The sequence below is a fragment of the Lipotes vexillifer genome, unplaced genomic scaffold (assembly GCF_000442215.2).
Source record: "Lipotes vexillifer unplaced genomic scaffold, Lipotes_vexillifer_v1.1 scaffold408, whole genome shotgun sequence".
In the NCBI taxonomy this organism is placed as follows: Eukaryota; Metazoa; Chordata; class Mammalia; order Artiodactyla; family Lipotidae; genus Lipotes; species Lipotes vexillifer.
This window is the reverse complement of record NW_006787469.1, coordinates 2,850,327-2,872,888: the sequence shown is the minus strand read 5'-3', so window position 1 is coordinate 2,872,888 and position 22,562 is coordinate 2,850,327. Positions and strand designations below refer to the sequence as shown.

At 41.5% G+C, this 22,562-nt stretch overlaps 1 protein-coding gene across 1 annotated transcript in view; it reads left to right on the top strand.

Moving 5' to 3' along the window:
- Positions 1 to 22,562, top strand: part of EIF2AK4 (eukaryotic translation initiation factor 2 alpha kinase 4) — a 123,878-nt gene that overhangs the window by 20,723 nt on the left and 80,593 nt on the right. The window contains exons 4-6 of the mRNA XM_007460187.1: positions 3,841 to 3,993; positions 14,038 to 14,118; positions 15,638 to 15,786. Coding sequence (XP_007460249.1) covers positions 3,841 to 3,993; positions 14,038 to 14,118; positions 15,638 to 15,786 — 383 coding nt within the window. The remainder of the gene's footprint in view (positions 1 to 3,840; positions 3,994 to 14,037; positions 14,119 to 15,637; positions 15,787 to 22,562) is intronic.

The following is a 22,562-nucleotide window of genomic DNA, read 5'->3' as shown; positions in this document are numbered from 1 at the left end:
GGGGGGGTTTATTGTTTTGGTTTTTTTTGATTCTTTTTGGCTGCACTGGGCCTTTGTTGCTGCACACGGGCTTTCTCTAGTCGTGGTGAGTGGGGCTACTCTTTGCTGTGCTCGGGCTTCTCACTGTGGTGGCTTCTTTTGTTGCAGGGTGTGGGCTCTAGGCACGCGGGCTTCAGTAGTTGTGGCTCATGGGCTCTAGAGCGCAGGCTCGGTAGTTGTGGCATGCGGGCTCAGTAGTTGTGGCTTGCGGGCTCTAGAGTGCAGGTTCAGTAGTTGTGGCGCACAGGCTTAGTTGCTCCGTGGCATGTGGGATGTGGGATCTTCCCGCACCAGAGATCGAACCCATGTCCCCTGCACTGGCAGGCAGACTCTTAACCACTGCACCACCAGGAAAGTCCCAGATTGTTTGGTTTCTTTTTTTTGCTACTGAGTTGTATGAGTTCTTTATGTATTTAAATATTGACTCCTTATCAGATATATGATTTGCAAATATCTTCTCCCATTCTGTAGGTTACCTTTTCATTTATTGATGGTTTCCTTTGCTGTGCAGAAACTTTTTAATTTGATGTAGTCCCACTTGTTTATTTCTGCTTTTGTTGTCCCCCCACCCCCCTGCCTTTTTTGGCTTTATTGTAAATTATACTTTTTATTTTGAGATAATTATAGATTCACATGCAATTGTAAGAAATAATACCAGGAGAGCCCAAGTACCTTTTACTCAGTTTGCCCCAATGGTAACATTTTTGCAAAACTGTAGTGTAATATCATAACCAGGACATTGACATTGATACAGTCAAGATACAGAATAGTTTCATCACCACAAGATCCCTAATGTTGCCACCTCCTTACACCCCCATGCCCTCTGTGATACCTGACAACCACTAATCTGTTCTCCATTTCCGTAATTGTCTCATTTCAAGGATGTTATATAAGTAGAGTCACAGTATGTGACCTTTGGGATTTACTCCCCCTCCCCCCACCACTTCAGCATGATTCTGTGGAGACTCATCAGACTGTCACATGTATCAATAGTTGTTACTTTTTATTGCTGAGTAGTATTCCATCTTATAGGTGCACCACTGTTTGTTTAACCATCCACCAGGTGAAAGACAGCTGAATTATTTCCAGTTTGAGGCTATTAGAAATAAAGCTGCTGGGCTTCCCTGGTGGCGCAGTGGTTGAGAATCTGCCTGCCCATGCAGGGGACACGGGTTCGAGCCCTGGTCTGAGAGGATCCCACATGCCGCGGAGCAACTAGGCCCGTGAGCCACAACTACTGAGCCTGCGAGTCTGGAGCCTGTGCTCCTTAACAAGAGAGGCCACAACAGTGAGAGGCCCGTGCACCGCGATGAAGAGTGGTCCCCGCTTGCCGCAACTAGAGAAAGCCCTCGCACAGAAACGAAGACCCAACACAGCCAAAAATAAATAAATAAATTAATTAATTAAAAATAAAGCTGCTGTAAACATTTATGTACAGCTTTTGGTGTGAACATAAGTTCATTTCTCTGAAACAAATGCTCAGGAGTGCAGTTGTGGGTGTATGGTACCGTGCGTTCAGTTTTTTAAGAAACTGCCCAAATTTTCCAGATTAGCTGACCACTTTACATTACCGTCAGCAATATGTGAGTGATCCAGTTTCTCCACATCCGTGTCAGCATTTGATGTTGTCAGTTTTCTGTTTTATCCATTCTAATAGAAGTGATGGTTAATTTTATGTGTCTATTGGCTAGGCCACAGTACCTGGATATTTGGCCAAACATTATTCTGTATGTTTCTGTGAAGGTATTTTTTAGATGAAATTAACGTTTTAATCAGTATACTTTGAGTTAAGCAGCTCACTCTCCATAAGGTGGGGGGGCCTCACCCAGTCAGTTGAGGGCTTTAAAAGAAGAAGACTGGCCTCCCTGGAAGAAGGAATTGCCAGGAGATGCCCTTGGGACTTGAACTGCAACATCAACTGTGCCCTGGGTCACCAGCCTGCTGGCCTACCCTGCAGAATTTGGACTTACCAGCATCTATAATCACGTGAACCAATTCCTTAAAATCAATCTCAATCAATTTTTCCCTCTCCCTCCTTCCTTCGCGCTCTCTCTCTCTCTCTCTCTCTCTCTCTCAACATACACAGTCGGCTCTCCGTATCTGTGGGTACTACATCCGTGTATTCAGGCAACCATAGATGGAAAATATTCAGAAAAACAATCCAGGAAGTTCCAAAAAGCAGAACTTGAATTTGCTGCATGCCGACAACTATTTACATAGCATTTACATAGTATTTACAACTATTTACATAGTATTTTCGTTCTATTAGGTATTGTAAGTAATCTAGAGATGATTTAAAGTATACTGTGGGAGGATGCGCATAGGTTATGTGCAGATACTATCCCATATATATATATGTGGACACCTACCCCTTCTATTTGGTTCTGTCTCTCCGGAGAACCCTGACTGATACAGATGCGTACTGTGAGGTGAGGCAGAGCGGCTTTTGTAAATAAGGAGGTCAGGAGAGTCCCCACCAGGTGACATGTGAGCAGAGGCTGAGAGAAGCAAGACGATGGACTGTGTAGATTTGGGGGAGAGGGGGACAAGAGCCAGTTTGGAGACTAGCTCTTATTTACATCCAGTCTTGTATGTTTTATCAGATTTATACAGAAAATGCTAGTAAATTAAATAGATTAGCAAAAGAAAATCCCTCCACTGCTTGGTCCCTGGCTCCTTTCTGGTGTAGAAATGGTTTCTCTTTGATGTGATGGAAACTGCCTTCTTTAACCAGCTTTCCTTAAAAGAGCTTTTCACAGAATAGTTTGCCTCTTAGACTCTAGTGTTTCTCAACTGTAAATAGAAGTATATCCAATGAAAGCCACAAGCTTCTAGTACAAAAAAAATACAGCTTCCCCCAACAATAGCTGTGGTTTCTCCCCAAGAGAAAGGTGAACACCAGGCAAACTATATATTCTTGTGTACAGTGAATTCTGTTACTTTTTACCACCCTAAGTCCTTTTAGAAACAATAATTTTTAATCTGCTTCATTGTAATTGAGGAAAAAGAAATTTCGGAGTGGTGGTCCTCATCTGCAGAAGGAGCTTGGCACTCTTGACCTCTTTGGGGTTGGAATAGTTGGTCAGTGTGGGGGTCCCAAAAACCCTTTCTCTGTTGATTTACCAACCAAGCTATGGTTTATGATTTAGGGGTTGGGAAAAGTGGCTTCCTACATTCGCATAGGATGTCTGAGAGGGGGGCCTTTTTCCTTCTGATACTGTGAATGCTTCCCTAAGTGGAAATGAAATGCTTTCTAAGTATTAATTAGCCTCCTACTGGCCCATTACTAGCAGGGAGAGAGTGAGGCCTTTAAGTGTTTGCCTCTGTACCCCAGGAGGATGTTTTCAGTATGCTGTATGGACAGATGAAAGCTCTCATGGTAGCAATGATTATTCTCTGCTCAACTGTCATTATGTAGGCAGGTTTTCTAGCTGGGAAGGTAGTCTTTACTTTTATGCAGTCTTAAATATTTTACCAGATTTATTTATACAGAAAAATATTTTATTGGATTTATTATACAGAAAATGCTAATAAACTGAATAGGACTGCAGAAGAAAAGTGAAGCTTTTTATTTATCTAGATAGTGATTTTTCTTGCTGGCAGCACAATGAGGTGAGTACTATAAAAGCATTTTCCTCCTGTGGTTGCATCCTAGACCTAATTTAGAACGTGTCACATCAAAATAAATATCACCAATTTGAGTGTGTCTCGGATGGCCTGCATGTTTTTCTGTAGTCTCACCTTGGGGCCCTGCTTTGCATCACTTGACCATTTGTGGTTGATTTCCATCCATGTGTTTAGGTGATGATATTTGAACTGGCTTACCACGTTCAATCATTCCTCTGCGAGCACAACAAGCCCCCTCCCAAGTCTTTTCATGAAGAAATGCTGGAAAGGCGGGCTCAGGAGGAGCAACGGAGGCAGTTAGAGGCCAAGCGGAAAGAGGAAGAGGAGGTGAGACCCTTGTCGCCGCGGTGTCCAGCCCAGAGGACTGCGAGCTCCTATAGGTTTTCCTCCGTCTCTACCTACTCACTTACTGGTATTTCTTTAAGTTTTGCTCAGCATTTGATCAAGAACCATGGATTCATGTGAAAGGAGGCCCTAAGAGTAACCAAGAAATAAATACTATGAGTGATTCCCTCCCAACAGATATCAATGCTACCCCTAGAACGCTTAGTCCAGGTTTTTAAATAAAAGGAAAAGGAAGTCGGCTTAACCAAACTTCTGGTGCTCTTTCTGTGCTTGTAAAGCCGTGCAGGAGTTCAGAGGCTATTATCTTCTTCCCTCTGTGGGACAAGTATCTCATGCCCAAATGAGTAGCCAAAGCCAGAGACTGAACATTTTTTTTGTTCACTAACCATTTGTACTTTTTCTTTATTTGCATACGGATGTATACTGCTGTGTTATTTAAAAAATCCTTTAATCAAAGTTAATACATGTATCTAAATTTCCTTCCTGATTTTTTAGTTTATTTTTTCCTTCTATTTAGTCTTTTTTTTTTTTAACATCTTTATTGGGGTATAATTGCTTTACAATGGTGTGTTAGTTTCTGCTTTATAACAAAGTGAATCAGTTATACATATACATATGTTCCCATATCTCTTCCCTCTTGCGTCTCCCTCCCTCCCACCCTCTCTATCCCACCCCTCCAGGTGGTCACAAAGCACCGAGCCGATATCCCTGTGCCATGAGGCTGCTTCCCACTAGCTATCTACCTTACTTTTGTTAGTGTATATATGTCCATTCCTCTCTCTCGCCCTGTCACAGCTCACCCTTCCCCCTCCCCATATCCTCAAGTCTGTTCTCCAATAGTTCTGTGTTCCACTAGCTATCTACCTTACTTTTGTTAGTGTATATATGTCCATTCCTCTCTCTCGCCCTGTCACAGCTCACCCTTCCCCCTCCCCATATCCTCAAGTCTGTTCTCCAATAGTTCTGTGTTTTCATTCCTGTCTTACCCCTAGGTTCTTCATGACATTTTTTTTTTCTTAAATTCCATATATATGTGTTAGCATACGGTATTTGTCTTTCTCTTTCTGACTTACTTCACTCTGTACGACAGACTCTAGGTCTATCCACCTCATTACAAATAGCTCAATTTCGTTTCTTTTTATGGCTGAGTAATATTCCATTGTATATATGTGCCACATCTTCTTTATCCATTCATCCGACGACGGGCACTTAGGTTGTTTCCATCTCCGGGCTATTGTAAATAGAGCTGCAATGAACATTTTGGTACATGACTCTTTCTGAATTCTGGTTTCCTCAGGGTATATACCTAGTAGTGGGATTGCTGGGTCATATGGTAGTTCTATTTGTAGTTTTTTAAGGAACCTCCATACTGTTCTCCATAGTGGCTGAACCAATTCACATTCCCACCAGCAGTGCAAGAGTGTTCCCTTTTCTCCACACCCTCTCCAGCATTTATTGTTTCTAGATTTTTTGATGATGGCCATTCTGACTGGTGTGAGATGATATCTCATTGTAGTTTTGATTTGCATTTCTCTAATGATTAATGATGTTGAGCATTCTTTCATGTGTTTGTTGGCAGTCTGTATATCTTCTTTGGAGAAATGTCTATTTAGGTCTTCTGCCCATTTTTGGATTGGGTTGTTTATTTTTTTGTTATTGAGCTGCATGAGCTGCCTGTAAATTTTAGAGATTAATCCTTTGTCAGTTGATTCATTTGCAAATATTTTCTCCCATTCTGAGGGCTGTCTTTTGGTCTTGTTTATGGTTTCCTTTGCTGTGCAAAAGCTTTGAAGTTTCATTAGGTCCCATTTGTTTATTTTTGTTTTTATCTCCATTACTCTAGGAGATGGGTCAAGAAGGATCTTGCTGTGATTTATGTCATAGAGTGTTCTGCCTATGTTTTCCTCTAAGAGTTTGATAGTTTCTGGCCTTACATTTAGGTCTTTAATCCATTTTGAGCTTATTTTTGTGTATGGTGTTAGGGAGTGATCTAATCTCATACTTTTACATGTACCTGTCCAGTTTTCCCAGCACCACTTATTGAAGGGGCTGTCCTTTCTCCACTGTATATTCCTGCCACCTTTATCAAAGATAAGGTGACCATATGTGCATGGGTTTATCTCTGGGCTTTCTATCCTATTCCATTGATCTATCTTTCTGTTTTTGTGCCAGTACCATACTGTCTTGATTACTGTAGCTTTGTAGTATAGTCTGAAGTCAGGCAGCCTGATTCCTCCAGCTCCATTTTTTGTTCTCAAGATTGCTTTGGCTATTCGGGGTCTTTTGTGTTTCCATACAAATTGTGAAATTTTTTGTTCTAGTTCTGTGAAAAATGCCAGTGGTAGTTTGATAGGGATTGCATTGAATCTATAGATTGCTTTGGGGAGTAGAGTCATTTTCACAATGTTGATTCTTCCAATCCAAGAACATGGTATATCTCTCCATCTGTTTGTATCATCTTTAATTTCTTTCATCAGTGTCTTATAATTTTCTGCATACAGGTCTTTTGTCTCCTTAGGTAGGTTTATTCCTAGATATTTTATTCTTTTTGTTGCAATGGTAAATGGGAGTGTTTTCTTGATTTCACTTTCAGATTTTTCATCGTTAGTATATAGGAATGCCAGAGATTTCTGTGCATTAATTTTGTATCCTGCTACTTTACCAAATTCATTGATTAGCTCTAGTAGTTTTCTGGTAGCATCTTTAGGATTCTCTATGTATAGTATCATGTCATCTGCAAACAGTGACAGCTTTACTTCTTCTTTTCCGATTTGGATTCCTTTTATTTCCTTTTCTTCTCTGATTGCTGTGGCTAAAACTTCCAAAACTATGTTGAATAAGAGTGGTGAGAGTGGGCAACCTTGTCTTGTTCCTGACCTTAGTGGAAATGCTTTCAGTTTTTCGCCATTGAGGATGATGTTGGCTGTGGGCTTGTCATATACGGCCTTTATTATATTGAGGAAAGTTCCCTCTACACCTACTTTCTGCAGGGTTTTTATCATAAATGGGTGTTGAATTTTGTCAAAAGCTTTCTCTGCATCTATTGAGATGATCATATGGTTTTTCTCCTTCAATTTGTTAATATGGTTAATCACATTGATAGATTTGCGTATATTGAAGAATCCTTGCATTCCTGGAATAAACCCCACTTGATCATGGTGTATGATCCTTTTAATGTGCTGTTGGATTCTGTTTGCTAGTATTTTGTTGAGGATTTTTGCATCTATGTTCATCAGTGATATTGGCCTGTAGTTTTCTTTCTTTGTGACATCCTTGTCTGGTTTTGGTATCAAGGTGATGGTGGCCTCGTAGAATGAGTTTGGGAGTGTTCCTCCCTCTGCTATATTTTGGAAGAGTTTGAGAAGAATAGGTGTTAGCTCTTCTCTAAATGTTTGATAGAATTCGCCTGTGAAGCCATCTGGTCCTGGGCTTTTGTTTGTTGGAAGATTTTGAATCACAGTTTCAATTTCAGTGCTTGTGATTGGTCTGCTGGTATTTTCTATTTCTTCCTGATTCAGTCCTGGCAGGTTGTGCATTTCTAAGAATTTGTCCATTTCCTCCAGGTTGTTCATTTTATTGGCATATTGTTGCTTGTAGTAATCTCTCATGATCCTTTGTATTTCTGCAGTGTCAGTTGTTACTTCTCCTTTTTCATTTCTAATTCTATTGATTTGAGTCTTCTCCCTTTTTTTCTTGATGAGTCTGGCTAATGGTTTATCAATTTTGTTTATCTTCTCAAAGGACCAGCTTTTAGTTTTATTGATCTTTGCTATTGTTTCCTTCATTTCTTTTTCATTTATTTCTGATCTGATTTTTATGATTTCTTTCCTTCTGCTAACTTTGGGGTTTTTTTGTTCTTCTTTCTCTAATTGCTTGAGGTGTAAGGTTAGGTTGTTTATTCGAGATGTTTCCTGCTTCTTAAGGTGGACTTGTATTGCTATAAACTTCTCTCGTAGAACTGCTTTTGCTGCATCCCATAGGTTTTGGGTCGTTGTGTCTCCATTGTAATTTGTTTCTTGGTATTTTTTATTTTCCTCTTTGATTTCTTCAGTGATCACTTCGTTATTAAGTAGTGTACTGTTTAGCCTCCATGTGTTTGTATTTTTTACAGATCTTTTCCTGTAATTGCTATCTAGTCTCATGGCGTTGTGGTCGGAAAAGATACTTGATACAATTTCAATTTTCTTAAATTTACCAAGGCTTGATTTGTGACCCAAGATATGATCTATCCTGGAGAATGTTCCATGAGCACTTGAGAAAAATGTGTATTCTGTTGTTTTTGGATGGAGTGTCCTATAAATATCAATTAAGTCCATCCTGTTTAATGTATCATTTAAAGCTTGTGTTTCCTTATTTATTTTCATTTTGGATGATCTGTCCATTGGTGAAAGTGGGGTGTTGAAGTCCCCTACTATGAATGTGTTACTGTCGATTTCCCCTTTTATGGCTGCTAGTTTTTGCCTTATGTATTGAGGTGCTCCTATGTTGGGTGCATAAATATTTACAATTGTTATATCTTCTTCTTGGATCGATCCCTTAATCATTATGTAGTGTCCTTCTTTGTCTCTTCTGATAGTCCTTATTTTAAAGTCTATTTTGTCTGATATGAGAATTGCTACTCCAGCTTTCTTTTGGTTTCCATTTGCATGGAATATCTTTTTCCATCCCCTTACTTTCAGTCTGTATGTGTCTCTAGGTCTGAAGTGGGTCTCTTGTAGACAGCATATATATGGGTCTTGTTTTTGTATCCATTCAGCCAATCTGTGTCTTTTGGTGGGAGCATTTAGTCCATTTACATTTAAGGTAATTATCGATATGTATGTTCCTATTCCCATTTTCTAAATTGTTTTGGGTTCGTTATTATAGGACTTTTCCTTCTCTTGTGTTTTTGTCTAGAGAAGTTCCTTTAGCATTTGTTGTAAAGCTGGTTTGGTGGTGCTGAACTCTCTCAGCTTTTGCTTGTCTGTAAAGGTTTTAATTTCTCCATCAAATCTGAATGAGATCCTTGCTGGGTAGAGTAATCTTGGTTGCAGGTTTTTCTCCTTCATCACTTTCAGTATGTCCTGCCACTCCCTTCTGGCTTGTAGAGTTTCTGCTGAGAGATCAGCTGTTAACCTTATGGGGATTCCCTTGTGTGTTATTTGTTGTTTTTCCCTTGCTGCTTTTAATATGCTTTCTTTGTATTTAGTTTTTGACAGTTTGATTAATATGTGTCTTGGCGTATTTCTCCTTGAATTTATCCTGTATGGGACTCTCTGTGCTTCCTGGACTTGATTAACTATTTCCTTTCCCATATTAGGGAAGTTTTCAACTATAATCTCTTCAAATATTTTCTCAGTCCCTTTCTTTTTCTCTTCTTCTTCTGGAACCCCTATAATTCGAATGTTGGTGCGTTTAATGTTGTCCCAGAGGTCTCTGAGACTGTCCTCAGTTCTTTTCATTCTTTTTTCTTTATTCTGCTCTGCAGTAGTTATTTCCACTATTTTATCTTCCAGGTCACTTATCCGTTCTTCTGCCTCAGTTATTCTGCTATTGATCCCATCTAGAGTATTTTTCATTTCATTTATTGTGTTGTTCATCGTTGTTTGTTTCATCTTTAGTTCTTCTAGGTCCTTGTTAAATGTTTCTTGCATTTTGTCCATTCTATTTCCAGGATTTTGGATCATCTTTCCTATCATTATTCTGAATTCTTTTTCAGGTAGATTGCCTATTTCCTCTTCATTTGTGAGGTCTGGTGGATTTTTATCTTGCTCCTTCATCTGCTGTGTGTTTTTCTGTCTTCTCATTTTGCTTATCTTACTGTGTTTGGGGTCTCCTTTTTGCAGGCTGCAGGTTCGTAGTTCCTGTTGTTTTTGATGTCTGTCCCCAGTGGCTAAGGTTGGTTCAGTGGGTTGTGTAGGCTTCCTGGTGGAGGCACTAGTGCCTGTGTTCTGGTGGATGAGGCTGGATCTTGTCTCTCTAGTGGGCAGGTCCACGTCTGGTGGTGTGTTTTGGAGTGTCTGTGGACTTATTATGATTTTAGGCAGCCTTTCTGCTAATGGGTGGGGTTGTGTTACTGTTTTGTTAGTTGTTTGGTATAGGTTGTCCAGCACTGTAGCTTGCTGGTCGTTGAGTGAAGCTGGGTGCTGGTGTTAAGATGGAGGTCTCTGGGAGATTTTTGCCGTTTGATATTAGGTGGAGCTGGGAGGTCTCTTGTTGACCAGTGTCCTGAAGTTGGCTCTCCCACCTCAGAGGCAGAGCCCTGACTCCTGGCTGGACCACCAAGAGCCTGTCATCCACACGGCTCAGAATAAAACGGAGAAAAAGTAGAGGGAATTAGTAGAAGTATTAAGAAAGAAAGAAAAGAAAAGAAGGAAAGAAGGCAAGAAGGAAAGAAAGGAGGGAGGGAGGGAGGAAGGAAGGAAGGAGGGAAGAAAGGAAAAAGGAGAAAGAAAGAAGATACAGTAAAATAAAATAAATTATAATAAAGTTACTGAATTAAAAAATAATTATTTAGAAAAAAAAAAGGGACAGATAGAACCTTAGGACAAATGGTGGAAGCAAAGCTATACAGACAAAATCTTACACAGAAGCATACACATACACACTCACAAAAAGAGGTAAAGGGGAAAAAAATCATAAAACTTGCTCTCAAAGTCCACCTCCTCAATTTGGGGTGATTCGTTGTCTAAAGGAGGGAAGGAAGGAAGGAAAGAAAGAAAGAAGGTAAAGTATAATAAAGTTATTAAAATTAAAATTAATTATTAAGAAAACAAATTTTTAATAAAACAATGGACGGATAGAACCCTAGGACAAATGGTGGAAGCAAAGCTATACAGACAAGATCTCACACAGAAGCATACACATACACATTCGCAAAAAGAGGAAAAGGGGAGAAAATCATAGATCTTGCTCTCGAAGTCCACCTCCTCAATTTGGGATGATTCGTTGTCTATTCATGTATTCCACAGATGCAGGGTACATCAAGTTGATTGTGGAGCTTTAATCCATTGCTTCTGAGGCTGCTGGGAGAGATTTCCCTTTCTCTTCTTTGTTCTTACAGCTCACATGGGCTCAGCTTTAGATTTGGCCCTGCCTCTGCGTGCAGGTCGCTGGAGGGCATCTGTTTTTTGCTCAGACAGGACGGGGTTAAAGGAGCCGCTGATTCGGAGGCTCTGGCTCACTCAGGACGGGGGGAGGGAGGGGCACGGCGTGCGGGGTGGGCCTGCAGCGGCAGAGGTCGGCGTGACGTTGCACCAGCATGAGGCCCACTGTTCGTTCTCCCGGAGAAGTTGTCCCTGGATCCCGGGAACCTGGCAGTGGCGGGTGGAAGAGGGGTGTGGATAGTGACCTGTGCTCGCACACAGGCCCCTTGGTGGCGGCAGCAGCAGCCTTAGCGTCTCCCGCCCATCTCTGGGGTTCGTGCTTTTAGCCGCGGCTCGCACCTGTTTCAGGAGTTCCTTTAAGCAGCGCTCTTAAACCCCTCTCCTCGCGCACCAGGAGACAAAGAGGCAAGAAAAAGTCTCTTGCCTCTTCGGCAGGTGCAGACTTTTCCTCGGAATCCCTCCCGGCCAGCCGTGGTGCACTAAGCCCTTCAGGCTGTGTTCAAGACGCCAACCCCAGTCCTCTCCCTGCGCTCTGACCAAAGCCCGAGCCTCAACTCGCAGCCCCGCCCGCCTCGGCGGGCGAGCACACAAGCCTCTCGGGCTGGTGAGTGCCGGTCGGCACCGATGCTCTGTGCGGGAATCTCTCCGCTTTGCCCTCCGCGCCCCTGTTGCTGTGCTGTCCTCCGCGGCTCCGAAGCTCCCCGCTCCGCCTCCCGCAATCTCTGCCCCTGAAGGGGCTTCCTAGTGTGTGGAGACCTTTCCTCCTTCACAGCTCCCTCCCACTGGTGCAGGTGCCGTCCCTATTCTTTTGTCTCTGTGTTTTCTTTTTTTTTTCTTTTGTCCTGCCCAGGTACGTGGGGAGTTTCTTGCCTTTTGGGGGGGCTGAGGTCTTCTGCCAGCATTCAGTAGGTGTTCTGTAGGAGTTGTTCCACGTGTAGATGTATTTCTGGGGGGAGGAAGGTGATCTCCGCATCGTACTCTTCCACCATCTTCCCAGCACCCCCCCATTTAGTCTTTTAATAAACTTATCTAGAACTTATTTTGGTGTGGGTTGTAAAAATGAGGGTCTGAGTTTTTCTTTTTTTTTTCCCAGTCATTTTCCTAACACATTTATTAAGTAATCATTTTTAAGTGATTTGTAATAATTCCTTTAAAGTGTATTTTACCTACTCATTTATACTAAGTTCTACTTGTGAATTGTCTCTTTTGTTCAATTCATGTTTTTTTCTTGAGTCTCTGCAGCACTCTTTGAGTTATTGTATCTTTATAACATTTGACTAAGTCAGGACCCCTGTCCCTTCATCCTTCATTCTTTTTTTTTTTCCGTTGGCTATTCTCACAGATAAGTTATAGGATTGCTTTCTCAAAATCAAAACAAAACAAAGCCTGTGGGATTTTTTTTTTTTTTTTTTTTTTTTGCGGTACGCGGGCCTCTCACTGTTGTGGCCTCTCCTGTTGTGGAGCACAGGCTCTGGACGCGCACGCTCAGCAGCCATGGCTCACGGGCCCAGCCGCTCCACGGCATGTGGGGGCTTCCCGGACCGGGGCACGAACCCGTGTCTCCTGCATTAGCAGGCGGACTCTCAACCACTGCGCCACCAGGGAAGCCCAGCCTGTGGGATTTTGAGTAAAATTGCACTAAACTTATGTATTCATTTAGGAAGAATTAACATTATGACAGTATTCAGACTTCCTATCCAGGAATGTTTTTCCATTTATTTTTATCTCTCAGTGAGGCTTTTTAGTTTTCTTCCCTTAGGTGTTGCAATTACTTGTAGGGTTTTGTTTTTCCTGCTTTTCTTAGGTTCTTATTCCTGGTTCTTCTTTCCTGCTTCATTTTGTTCATCCTTTACTTATGTTAACACTGTCTTTGTGAGTTCCGTTCATTTTTTTCTCAATATTTATTTATTTCGCTGTGCCAGGTCTTAGTTGTGGCATGAGGGATTTTTTTTTTTTTTGGTATTTTTTTGGTTTCAGCATGCGGGATCTAGTTCCCTGACTAGGGATCGAACCTGGGCCCCCTGCGCTGGGAGCTCAGAGTCTTAACCACTGGACCACCAGGGAAATCCCAGTTCCATTCATTTTGTTACTGCTTAGCTCCTATTTAATTGGTAGTCTAGTTACCAGTTAGGGTTTAAAGTTCCTTATTGTTGTCATTGTTCTTAGGCAGACACGTTTTTACTAGAAGATAAAGATATTTAACAGACTTGTTTTGGTGTCCTACTATAACTACCTGTAAGTTTTGGGTATGCTTTATATTATTGCTGTAATAGTTTTTGGTGAGTTTCTCAATGGTTTTGATGTTTATAACCTGGAATTTTAGGCAGCTCATAAAAAACACTATTTTTCTCTATCTAAAATTCAGAATCATTTGAGTAATAGCTACATGAGTCAAATGGATAGAGATCAAAATGCCACTTTTAATACCGAGAAAACTGATTGAGGAATGCACCTGAAGGTCTGTGGCTTGTGGGTGTGCACCCAGCTCAGCCCACCTCCACCCAGTGGCCTGGCCAACATTAGGCGCAAGTGCATGTTCTCTGCAGACAGGCAGGTATCAAAGAGGAGGGGCTCAGTCAAGTGTGGGGAGAAGTGAGCGGCCCATGGTGTTGCTGCAGTTAAAGTCCCTCCACATTGGGAATCCCCTGGCGGTCCAGTGGTCAGGACTCCGTGCTTCCAAAAAAAGTCCGTCCACATAGAAATGGGGAGTACGTGTCCCTCCCCACACAGTCTTCACACCCATCTAAGTGGGAAGCCTGTCGTGTAAGAACTCTGATAAAACTGACGTAACTAGAGTTTGTACTAAGGTTCTAGATATTCAGATCTCTTAGGAGATGAGAGCTTGAATTACTGAAATTCAAAAGATTTTTTGTGATTTCAGAATTCGTATGTTGTATGGGTTTCAGAGATCAGCATTTGATGGCAGTATGATTTATTTCAGCAACGTGAAATCCTTCATGAGATTCAGAGAAGGAAAGAAGAGATAAAAGAAGAGAAAAAAAGGAAAGAAATGGCTAAGCAGGTACTCTAGCAATTCTGCCATACTCGAATAGTTTACATTTTGCTAAACATAAAATCTTTTTATTTCCATTGATGATATTTGAATTATTTTATCTTTATAATGTTTGAATATCTGAGAAGTCAGGACCCCTGTCCTTCATTCTTCATTATTTTTTTTCCTTCATTATTCTTCTTCCCCTCCTTTGTTAGTATCAGTAGTAAAGCTTAAAATGAAGCACTAAAAAGTCCCCCAAATATCATTCATTATATATTTTAGATTCTCCAAATAAGTAGCAAAACTTAGAGTTGTATGTTATCTGTAGATGACTTTGGCTTACATAACTACAGTAGTTTATCAAAAGAGTTGAAGGAGGAGATTGAAATTTTGATAATCAACCCAGACTGGAATTATTAATACTTGGAAAACAAAACTATTTGTTCATGCAGAAGAGTGAATGGAAACCACATGGATCTCCCTGAGATTTCATTCAGTGATGGAAAAGAAGGATTCAACAGAGCTGGTTTAAAAAGCAGGGGTGGAAAAGGATAAAGTCCTTTTTCCTATATTTTTCCTGAGTCCAACTCAATCAAAAACCAGCTACACATGTTTGGAGAAATCCAGAGACAATTTTGCTCATTCTCTTTTAGAGAAATATGGCATTAAACTTAAGGGAAGCAATGAGGTGCAGTGGGTGGAGGCACTGATGTGCAGGTAAGCAGCACCTGGCTGAAAGCTTTGGCTTTTTTACTGCCTGGCTCTGCGACCTTGACAGGTGACACTCTCCGAGGCTCATTTTCCTTACCCCTTAAGACGGCACAGATAATGCCTTCCTTTCTGTCTTATGTAATTATTCCCACAGATAAATGTACTGCCCTTTGTGAACGTACAAAGCTGTATACAAATTTAAGGTGATATTACTGTTCCCACCAACTCTCCTATCTTACAACTGATCTGCCTTCCTGTCACTCACTCTGCTCTCTCCTTGTTTGTTTGTTTTTTACAGTGTTCAAAATAGTTTAATATTGGAGTCAAGATAGATAACAGAACAATACTAATTCTGTCAGTAGACAGAAGACATTATCCAAACATAGACCCCCTCCACCCCATGTATATATAACTGATTGTTTGACTAAGGTACAAAGATAATTCTGGAGAAAGGATAGCCTTTTCAGCAAACGGTACTAGAACATTTTTTTTCTTTTCCATTATGGTTTATTATAGGATATTGAATCTGCTCTCTCTTTGAATGCCTCCTTCTGTTCATCTCTTGCTCTTCACCCTAACTTTTCATGAATATTCCACGATTCTAAGCATTTTTGTTTATAAAACTCACATTCTCTTGAAACGGTAACCTGGCCTTCAGTTCTTGAACCAGTACATATTTGGACATTAAACTTTTAAAAGTTGAGTTCAACTTTATTACACTTGAAAACATTCAGCTTAAATAAGATTTGCATTCTCTACATGTTTATAATTATATACCAGGATTGTCTTCCACTTATGACATATCTAAAGTAGGTTTTACTTTTCTTTTTTTAAGGAACGTTTAGAAATAGCTAGTTTGTCAAACCAAGATCATACCTCTAGGAAAGACCCAGGAGGCCACAGAACAGCTGCCATTCTACATGGAGGCTCTCCTGACTTCATAGGAAATGGTAAACATCGGACCAACTCCTCTGGAAGGTCTAGGTAAGTCCCTGAGGTTTCTGATCTGGAAGGATGAAAGATGTAGAAGAATTAAAACAACTTGTAGCGAAATTTGGTGGAATTGTCACATGATAGTTTTAATAACTTTTGCAGCACCTGTATATCTTAATATATTAGTTAGCAATATGAAATGAAATTTTCATTTAACACTTTCCAAGTATCTTTCATGAAACCAGTTTTAGGGTTCATTCCCTTTTATAACAGTTACAACACTTCACAGTCTTGCCTCCAGTGCAGTTTGATCTGACTTTTAATGATCTAATTATTCAGTAAGTGATTTAAAAACTTTTCTCTTCAGAATCATCATCCAGTCAGATTTCACACTGTGTGTGTTTTCAGTCTGTAACTCCCTAGGTCCCACCACAGATGTGGGGAATACTCCAAAACGGGCACGGGTGTGGGAGATCCTTTACATGAGGACGGGAGCCCCAGTTTGCTGTCAGGGCTCCCCTCCCTGTTGCTACTGAGGACACTGGGCTTCCCTGTTTCTGCAGGTGGGCTCCTGGGTTGTTCCCTGTCACCAGAGATGATATGAAAGGTACTATCTCTTCCTCCACATCCTTTTCCACTAAAGAATTGAGACTTCCCTGTCTATTTGCTGTGACCCCCTGTGGGCCAGAAAGGAATTTTAGTACAGAATCCATTTGTGAGTAGGTGGGTGATTAAGTAGTATAGGTATTATAATTCAGCTTCTTTATGTGTTTAAACTATCTCTTGTGAGAATCTAAGCAGCACGTAAAACCAACATTTTCTTCTATAAAAAGAAACATTTTAGGTACCAAACTAAAAGCTTATATAATCTTTTGGGTTACAGTTTGTTTATACGAAGGAATCATTTCGGTTCTTTCCCATATAATCTTTTGGGTTACAGTTTGTTTATACGAAGGAATCATTTCGGTGCTTTCCCTAATTATCTACTTAAAAAAAAAAGTCAGCTCAGAAATCATTTTGATATTAACATTTAACCACCTACTGTTAAGGTGAACTAAGTCTTTTCTTGAATGCAGTTTCTGGTAACAATTCCTTTTTAAGGTTATAACTCCTTGCACCAATTTAGATTGTTTTTGCAACTGGGCTTCCATTAGGCAACATAGTTTGAAGTTGTCAGAGTATTTCAGTAGGAAATAATTGACAGATTCCTACTGTGTTAGAAACAGTGGAAATAAATAAGTGCCATGAATAAGGATGTATAAAAAACAATTTTTTTTAGTTTAAACATTTCCATTTTTGCGGCTAACTGTAAACAGTGGGTCCAAGATTAGACTTGGCTTTTGAGATCAGAGATTATAAGCAAATTTATTCAAGGAAGGATGGGAATTTCTCTCTCTCCTTGACATAGGTAGAACTTTTCATGTAGTGCTTGTAGAGGGCCATTTGTATGTCTTGGATAAAATGTGACATTCCATGAGCATCCAAGAAGAAATCATTTTTATGTATTGTTTGCCAACGTTGTTGTACAAACCTGCATGAACTCTGGCACTATGTTGGCTACCGACTAGAAAAGAATGAATCTTTCTTAAAATATAGTTTACATGCTTCTTCAGTTAAGAAATAAAAAGTCTTTGACCTACTGAAGTACCTCATGGCATACTCATGATTCTTTTCCTTCCTTGCTATTCACTAGTCTTTGAGTTGGAAAGCCAAAGGAAATAACCAGAGTGTCCCATTTTATTCTTTCAGTTAGTAGATACATTTGATAGAGTTAGTAGAGATGGCCTTGTCATCACTGTTGTCAGCAGGCATTATTCGAATTGGCTGTGACTAAAAACAATACAATCTAGAACCAGATACTTAATGAGCACTTACTAAAGGTCAGACACTGTTCTGAGTCCTGAGGATTCAATAAGCAAGATCAAGAAGGATGCTGGTTTCATGGAGCTTATATTTCTAGTTGGAGGAGTCTGTCCACAAGCAAGAAAATGTCAGATAGTGACTAGAGCTCTGCAGAGAATTTAAATAGTCTGCCTTGAAGAAAGACTGGATGGCTACTTTAGATTGGGTGTTTGGAGGAAGGAGTCCAAGGATTGGATCCTGAGTGACAGAAGGACGGTGGCTTTCGACTGGCGGGGCACAGATACCGGATCTGGATGATGGAACGGAGCCAGCTGTTCAGGTAAAGAACAGCCGGTGCAGAAGATCCAAAGCCAGCCTGGCCTCGTGCTGCCCAGAGCTCATCAAACAGGGCAGCGTGGCTAGAATGAGTGGGCATGGAGACAGTGGTTCAAGGGGGTGGCAGGGGTGTGTCACGGAGGGCTCTGTTGGTCGGGTCAGGAGTTTAGGTGTAATGAGCAGCCATTCGGGGTTTTAAAGAGGAATAAGATACCATCTGATCCACGCTGAGTGAAGTTCTTCCTGGCCGCCAGTGGAAAATGGAGAACAGGAGAGCAACAGTAGAGGAACAGTTTGCACATCACGCTTCATACTACTCTCCCCCTCCCTTAGCCTCTGCACGGCAGCCACGCTCATCTTCCAGTCCTTCGCGCACACCAAGCTCCTTCCCATCTCAGGGCCTCTTCCAGTCAATCTGCCTGCTACGTTCTCCCTGGGGCACTTTGCATGGCCGACTCCTTATCTTTCGGTTCTCCACTCACAAGTGACCTCAGCCGCCTTCCCTGAGCACCCCCCACACCCCGCTCCCCTGCTTAGTCACTTGTTCTCCAGTTCCTGTTTTAAGTTTCTCCATAGCAGTTACTGCAAACTGAACTTCATATACATTTGTTTGCTTTTTTATTCTCTTTCTCCTTTCATGACAATGTCAAGTTCATGCGAGCAAGGACCTCATCTGTGTTTCCCTCAGGGCCTGGAACAGTGCCTGGGAGAGACAGAGTAGGTGCTCAGTAAATGTCTGATGAAGGGAGGGAGGGAGTCAGGAAGGATGGTAGAAAGGGACAGACTGTCTTTTTGACACTTGTAGGGTCTGCAGCCTCTTCATCCTGGGTGACTCAGCTTTTCTTTTTATGTGGGCATATCAAAAACCAGTAAGGCTTTATTTAATGAAAGGTTTCCACTGTGTAAAACAAAAGAAAGAGAACAGAAAACCACTCACTGTTCTAGTGGAAAGAGCTTAAAGGCCTGATACTCAAGGGCCTGGCCCCTTGGCCCAGCTTTTCACGGATGTGTTTTTGTCTTTGTTGAACAGCTTTATTTTCTGTGTCCTTAAGGTTGTCTTTTTTTCCCCCTTGAAGGATTTACCTTTTATTTTTTTTCAAATTGAGGTAAAATTCAAATAATATAAAACTAACCATTTTAAAGTGTCAGTTTAAACTAACCATTCAGTGTCAAGCTGTCTTTTGTAAATGCAGACATAGTTCTCTCCTGCCTTCTTCCCAGGGATGTTGTATCTCATAAATGGGCACTTTGAACTTTTTAGGAGAAGCAAAAAAAGAAAAAAAAAAAATCTATAAAGTAGTTCATGGTAGAGAATTATTTTCACAGTTTCAGACTTGCCTTCTGTGCAGGTTACTACAGTGTAGCCCAGAATCTAGGATACATCACCCATTTTCACCAGGAAACAGCATCAGGTTGTCTCGTAGTTTGTTTTCCTGATTCTGACACCAGGTGTGGTAACTGCTGGCTATTCCTCCTTACTGGGAAGAGATAATTAAGGGTATGAGTGTTACCCAGCTGGGTTCTTGGACTCTTTAATCAATAGAAATTGATACGAGGCCAGATGAGAAATTCAAGCAAGGCTTTACTGGGACTTGTGCTGTAGCACATGGGAGCAAAAACAAATAACAGGTGCCCTTGCTCTCTCTCTGAGGTCGGGGGGGCAGGGGGCAAGCTGGTGCCTTAAATGGGGTGAGGGTAGGGGCAGACCCCTGGGTTGGGCCGGAGGGGTGACTTGGGTGGTCGGCCCCACCCCCTTGGTGGTGCTGTGTGCAGGGTGCATGCTCAGTACCTTGCTTTGCTCTCAACACCTCAGAAGTGGCAGTTGGGTTTTTGGTCTTTTTGTATCTTGTTGTTCATAATTTGCCCCAATGGGGCATGCACGCAGTTATTTTTAGTCCCTTATAGTTTCTTTGTATTCCGTTGCTCTAGGAGACGTTTGTCCAGGTGAAAGCACTGCAGCAAAGGGTCCCAGGTCTCAGCCTGTCTCCTAAGTATAAGGCATGGGCTGGGGAACCACTGAAGTATTAAGGATGTGGGTAGGGGAAGAGGGAATCCTTGATACATCTCTCCACACTTGTGAGCCTCCATTGTTCACAGTCTCTCCAGTTGGCTCCATGGAGGCATATACTGGTTCACTTCAAATTAGGCAATGTCAGCAATTCTTACTAACTTTATGTCCACAGAGCTGCTTGGAGTTTCAAATTGGGGGACCAACAGCTAGAGTTTTCTGTGGCATCTTGGTGAGTTAGGCGGGAAGGTGAGACTACCCTAGCGCCCTGTGTCTCATCTGAGATCTCCCTTTTTCCGTCCCATCCCAGCCATCTACACCATTGACCATGTTGGCAGAGCAATCTTTTGGGTCTCAAGTCCCTAGTAGACAAATTGCTTCCTCTTTTCTTGCTACTTGGCTTTTTAAAAAATCATATTTTCTTCTTATTTGAGGTATCAAGGTCCTAGATGCCTAATTTAGTCTTCTAAAATTGAACTGTGTCTAATTATCTGTTCTTTATGAAACCCAGTTAATGGTATTTGGCAGTTTTGCTTAAAACACCCTTTATCCTGTGTACTGCCACAGCTACTGGGAAAAACTGATAACATGGGTGATATTTCTAATGATATTGCAAACCCCCATGAACATTCCATAATCTAGAATTAATCATTGGCAATGACGGGACTTCCCTGGTAGTCCCATGGTAAAGAATCCACCTTCCAATGCAGGGGATGCGGGTTCCATCCCTGGTTAGGGAACTAAGATCCCACGTGCTGCGGGACAACTAAGCCCACACACCACAGCTACTGAGCCCGCACACCTCAACTAGAGAGCCCGCGTGCCACAAACTACAGAGCCCACATTCCCTGGAGCCTTCGCACCACAACTAGAGAGAAGCCCATGTGCCGCAATGAAAGACCCCATGTGCAGCAACGAAAGACCCCGTGTGCCGCAACTAAGACCCGACGCAGCCAAAAATAAAAAATAAATCTTAAAAAATAAAATTATTGGCAATGGCACCAGTGTTAATTGCTTCTAAATACCAGTTGCTTGCATTGGGATGGCTATTTCTGCTGGAGTTTAGGAGCTGTTTTACTTATTAATGGATTAGTTTCCAGAAGGTTGTTCTGAACCCAATTCTGATGAGTCCAAAGTAGACAGTATGAGCCTCCAATATGTACACATTTTTGGGTGAAAACAGGAAACATCAGTGACGTTGGACTCCTTTGTTCCTTCTCTTCAAACTCTCTGTGATTTACTTTTTATCCTTCAGAATTGTTCCTGCTGTCAATCTATCCCATGTGGCATGTGCCACATTTGTCCTTTTCTTGACACTTCCACTTTTAAAATGATCTCTGGGGTTTTTTTCAATCCTAATGATACATCTTTTCTTACTAGAACTCTTAACATTCTCATTGGGTTTGTACTTAACAGTCATGATGAAGCGATTAATAGTCTAAAATGCCTTAAAATCAAGCATTTACACACTGTAAACTAAAGAACATAGAGGAGTTAGACTAAAATGACTATTAGCACCATCTGTTGGAGGGGGCAAAGCTCATGTAGAGGTGCTTCTGGACCATTTATTATATGTTAATAAGTCTAGCACATCATTTTAAACCCTCACTCTTATCCTTTTCTCTATAAATTTCAGTATGCCCAGGGTTGCACAAATAACTTGAGAAGTCAAAATTTAAACAGAGCTACAGTTTATTTAGTCATACCCTGGTATTTGGAATTTGTGGACACACATGTGGTATGAGAGACTCAAGTCATAACAGGTCTTGTCAGCAGTGTGGGCGGGTGTTGGGGGGGAAGGTGTATAGGATTGAAGGTGATGAGACCAGTTAATAATGGGGTATTTCTTGTATCCAGGAGAAATTTGGTGATGTCCTGAACAGGGCAGGGGAATTGGAGAAGAGAGGCTGATACTTGGGGATCAGTTAGATGCAGGAGATCTAGGAGCTCAGGGAGACGTGCACATTTTTGACTAGTGAGACAGAATGGATGATTATGCCACCAACCACAAAAAAAAAAAAGAACCAAGGGGAAAAATCAGATAGAAAGTGGGTAGGAGGGAGGTGGCAGCTTTATTGACTTCGCAGTGCCATGAAGAGTAAATAGAAGGGGCAGACATGGAGACAGCAAGTGTAGAAGTTTGAAAATGAAAAACAAGGTGGGGCATGGGATTGAGGGGGAGTAGAATGGACATGGGAAAGATATATAGGCTGAGGGAAGGAGCCGATATAGAGGAACAGATTGAACACACAGGAGAGAGGGACTAACTGATAGAGCAGGGTCTCAGAGGAGACTGTAGGGATGGAACCAAGGACAGGGCAGCTGTCCTTCCTCACAGTCCGGGAAAAAGAAAAAATGGGGCAGACGCCAAGTAACTTTCTAGGTGGACCCACAGAAAGTGTGGGCTTCACTGCTCATTTCTTCATGTTCTCAGTGAAAGTGGAGGTCAGTATCATGCTCAGAGTGAGAGGGCTGCTTCCTAGGGATCAAAGCATTTCTTCCAAGTGTCCAATCCTGACCATCAAGAGCTCTCTCCCTTGCCTCATCCCTGTAAAGCTCTCCCGATTTATTCGTTATATTTGCGTTATAATCTAGCTTCCCAGCTATTGCTTCCCACTCAGAAAAAAAAGTAGAAAAAGGG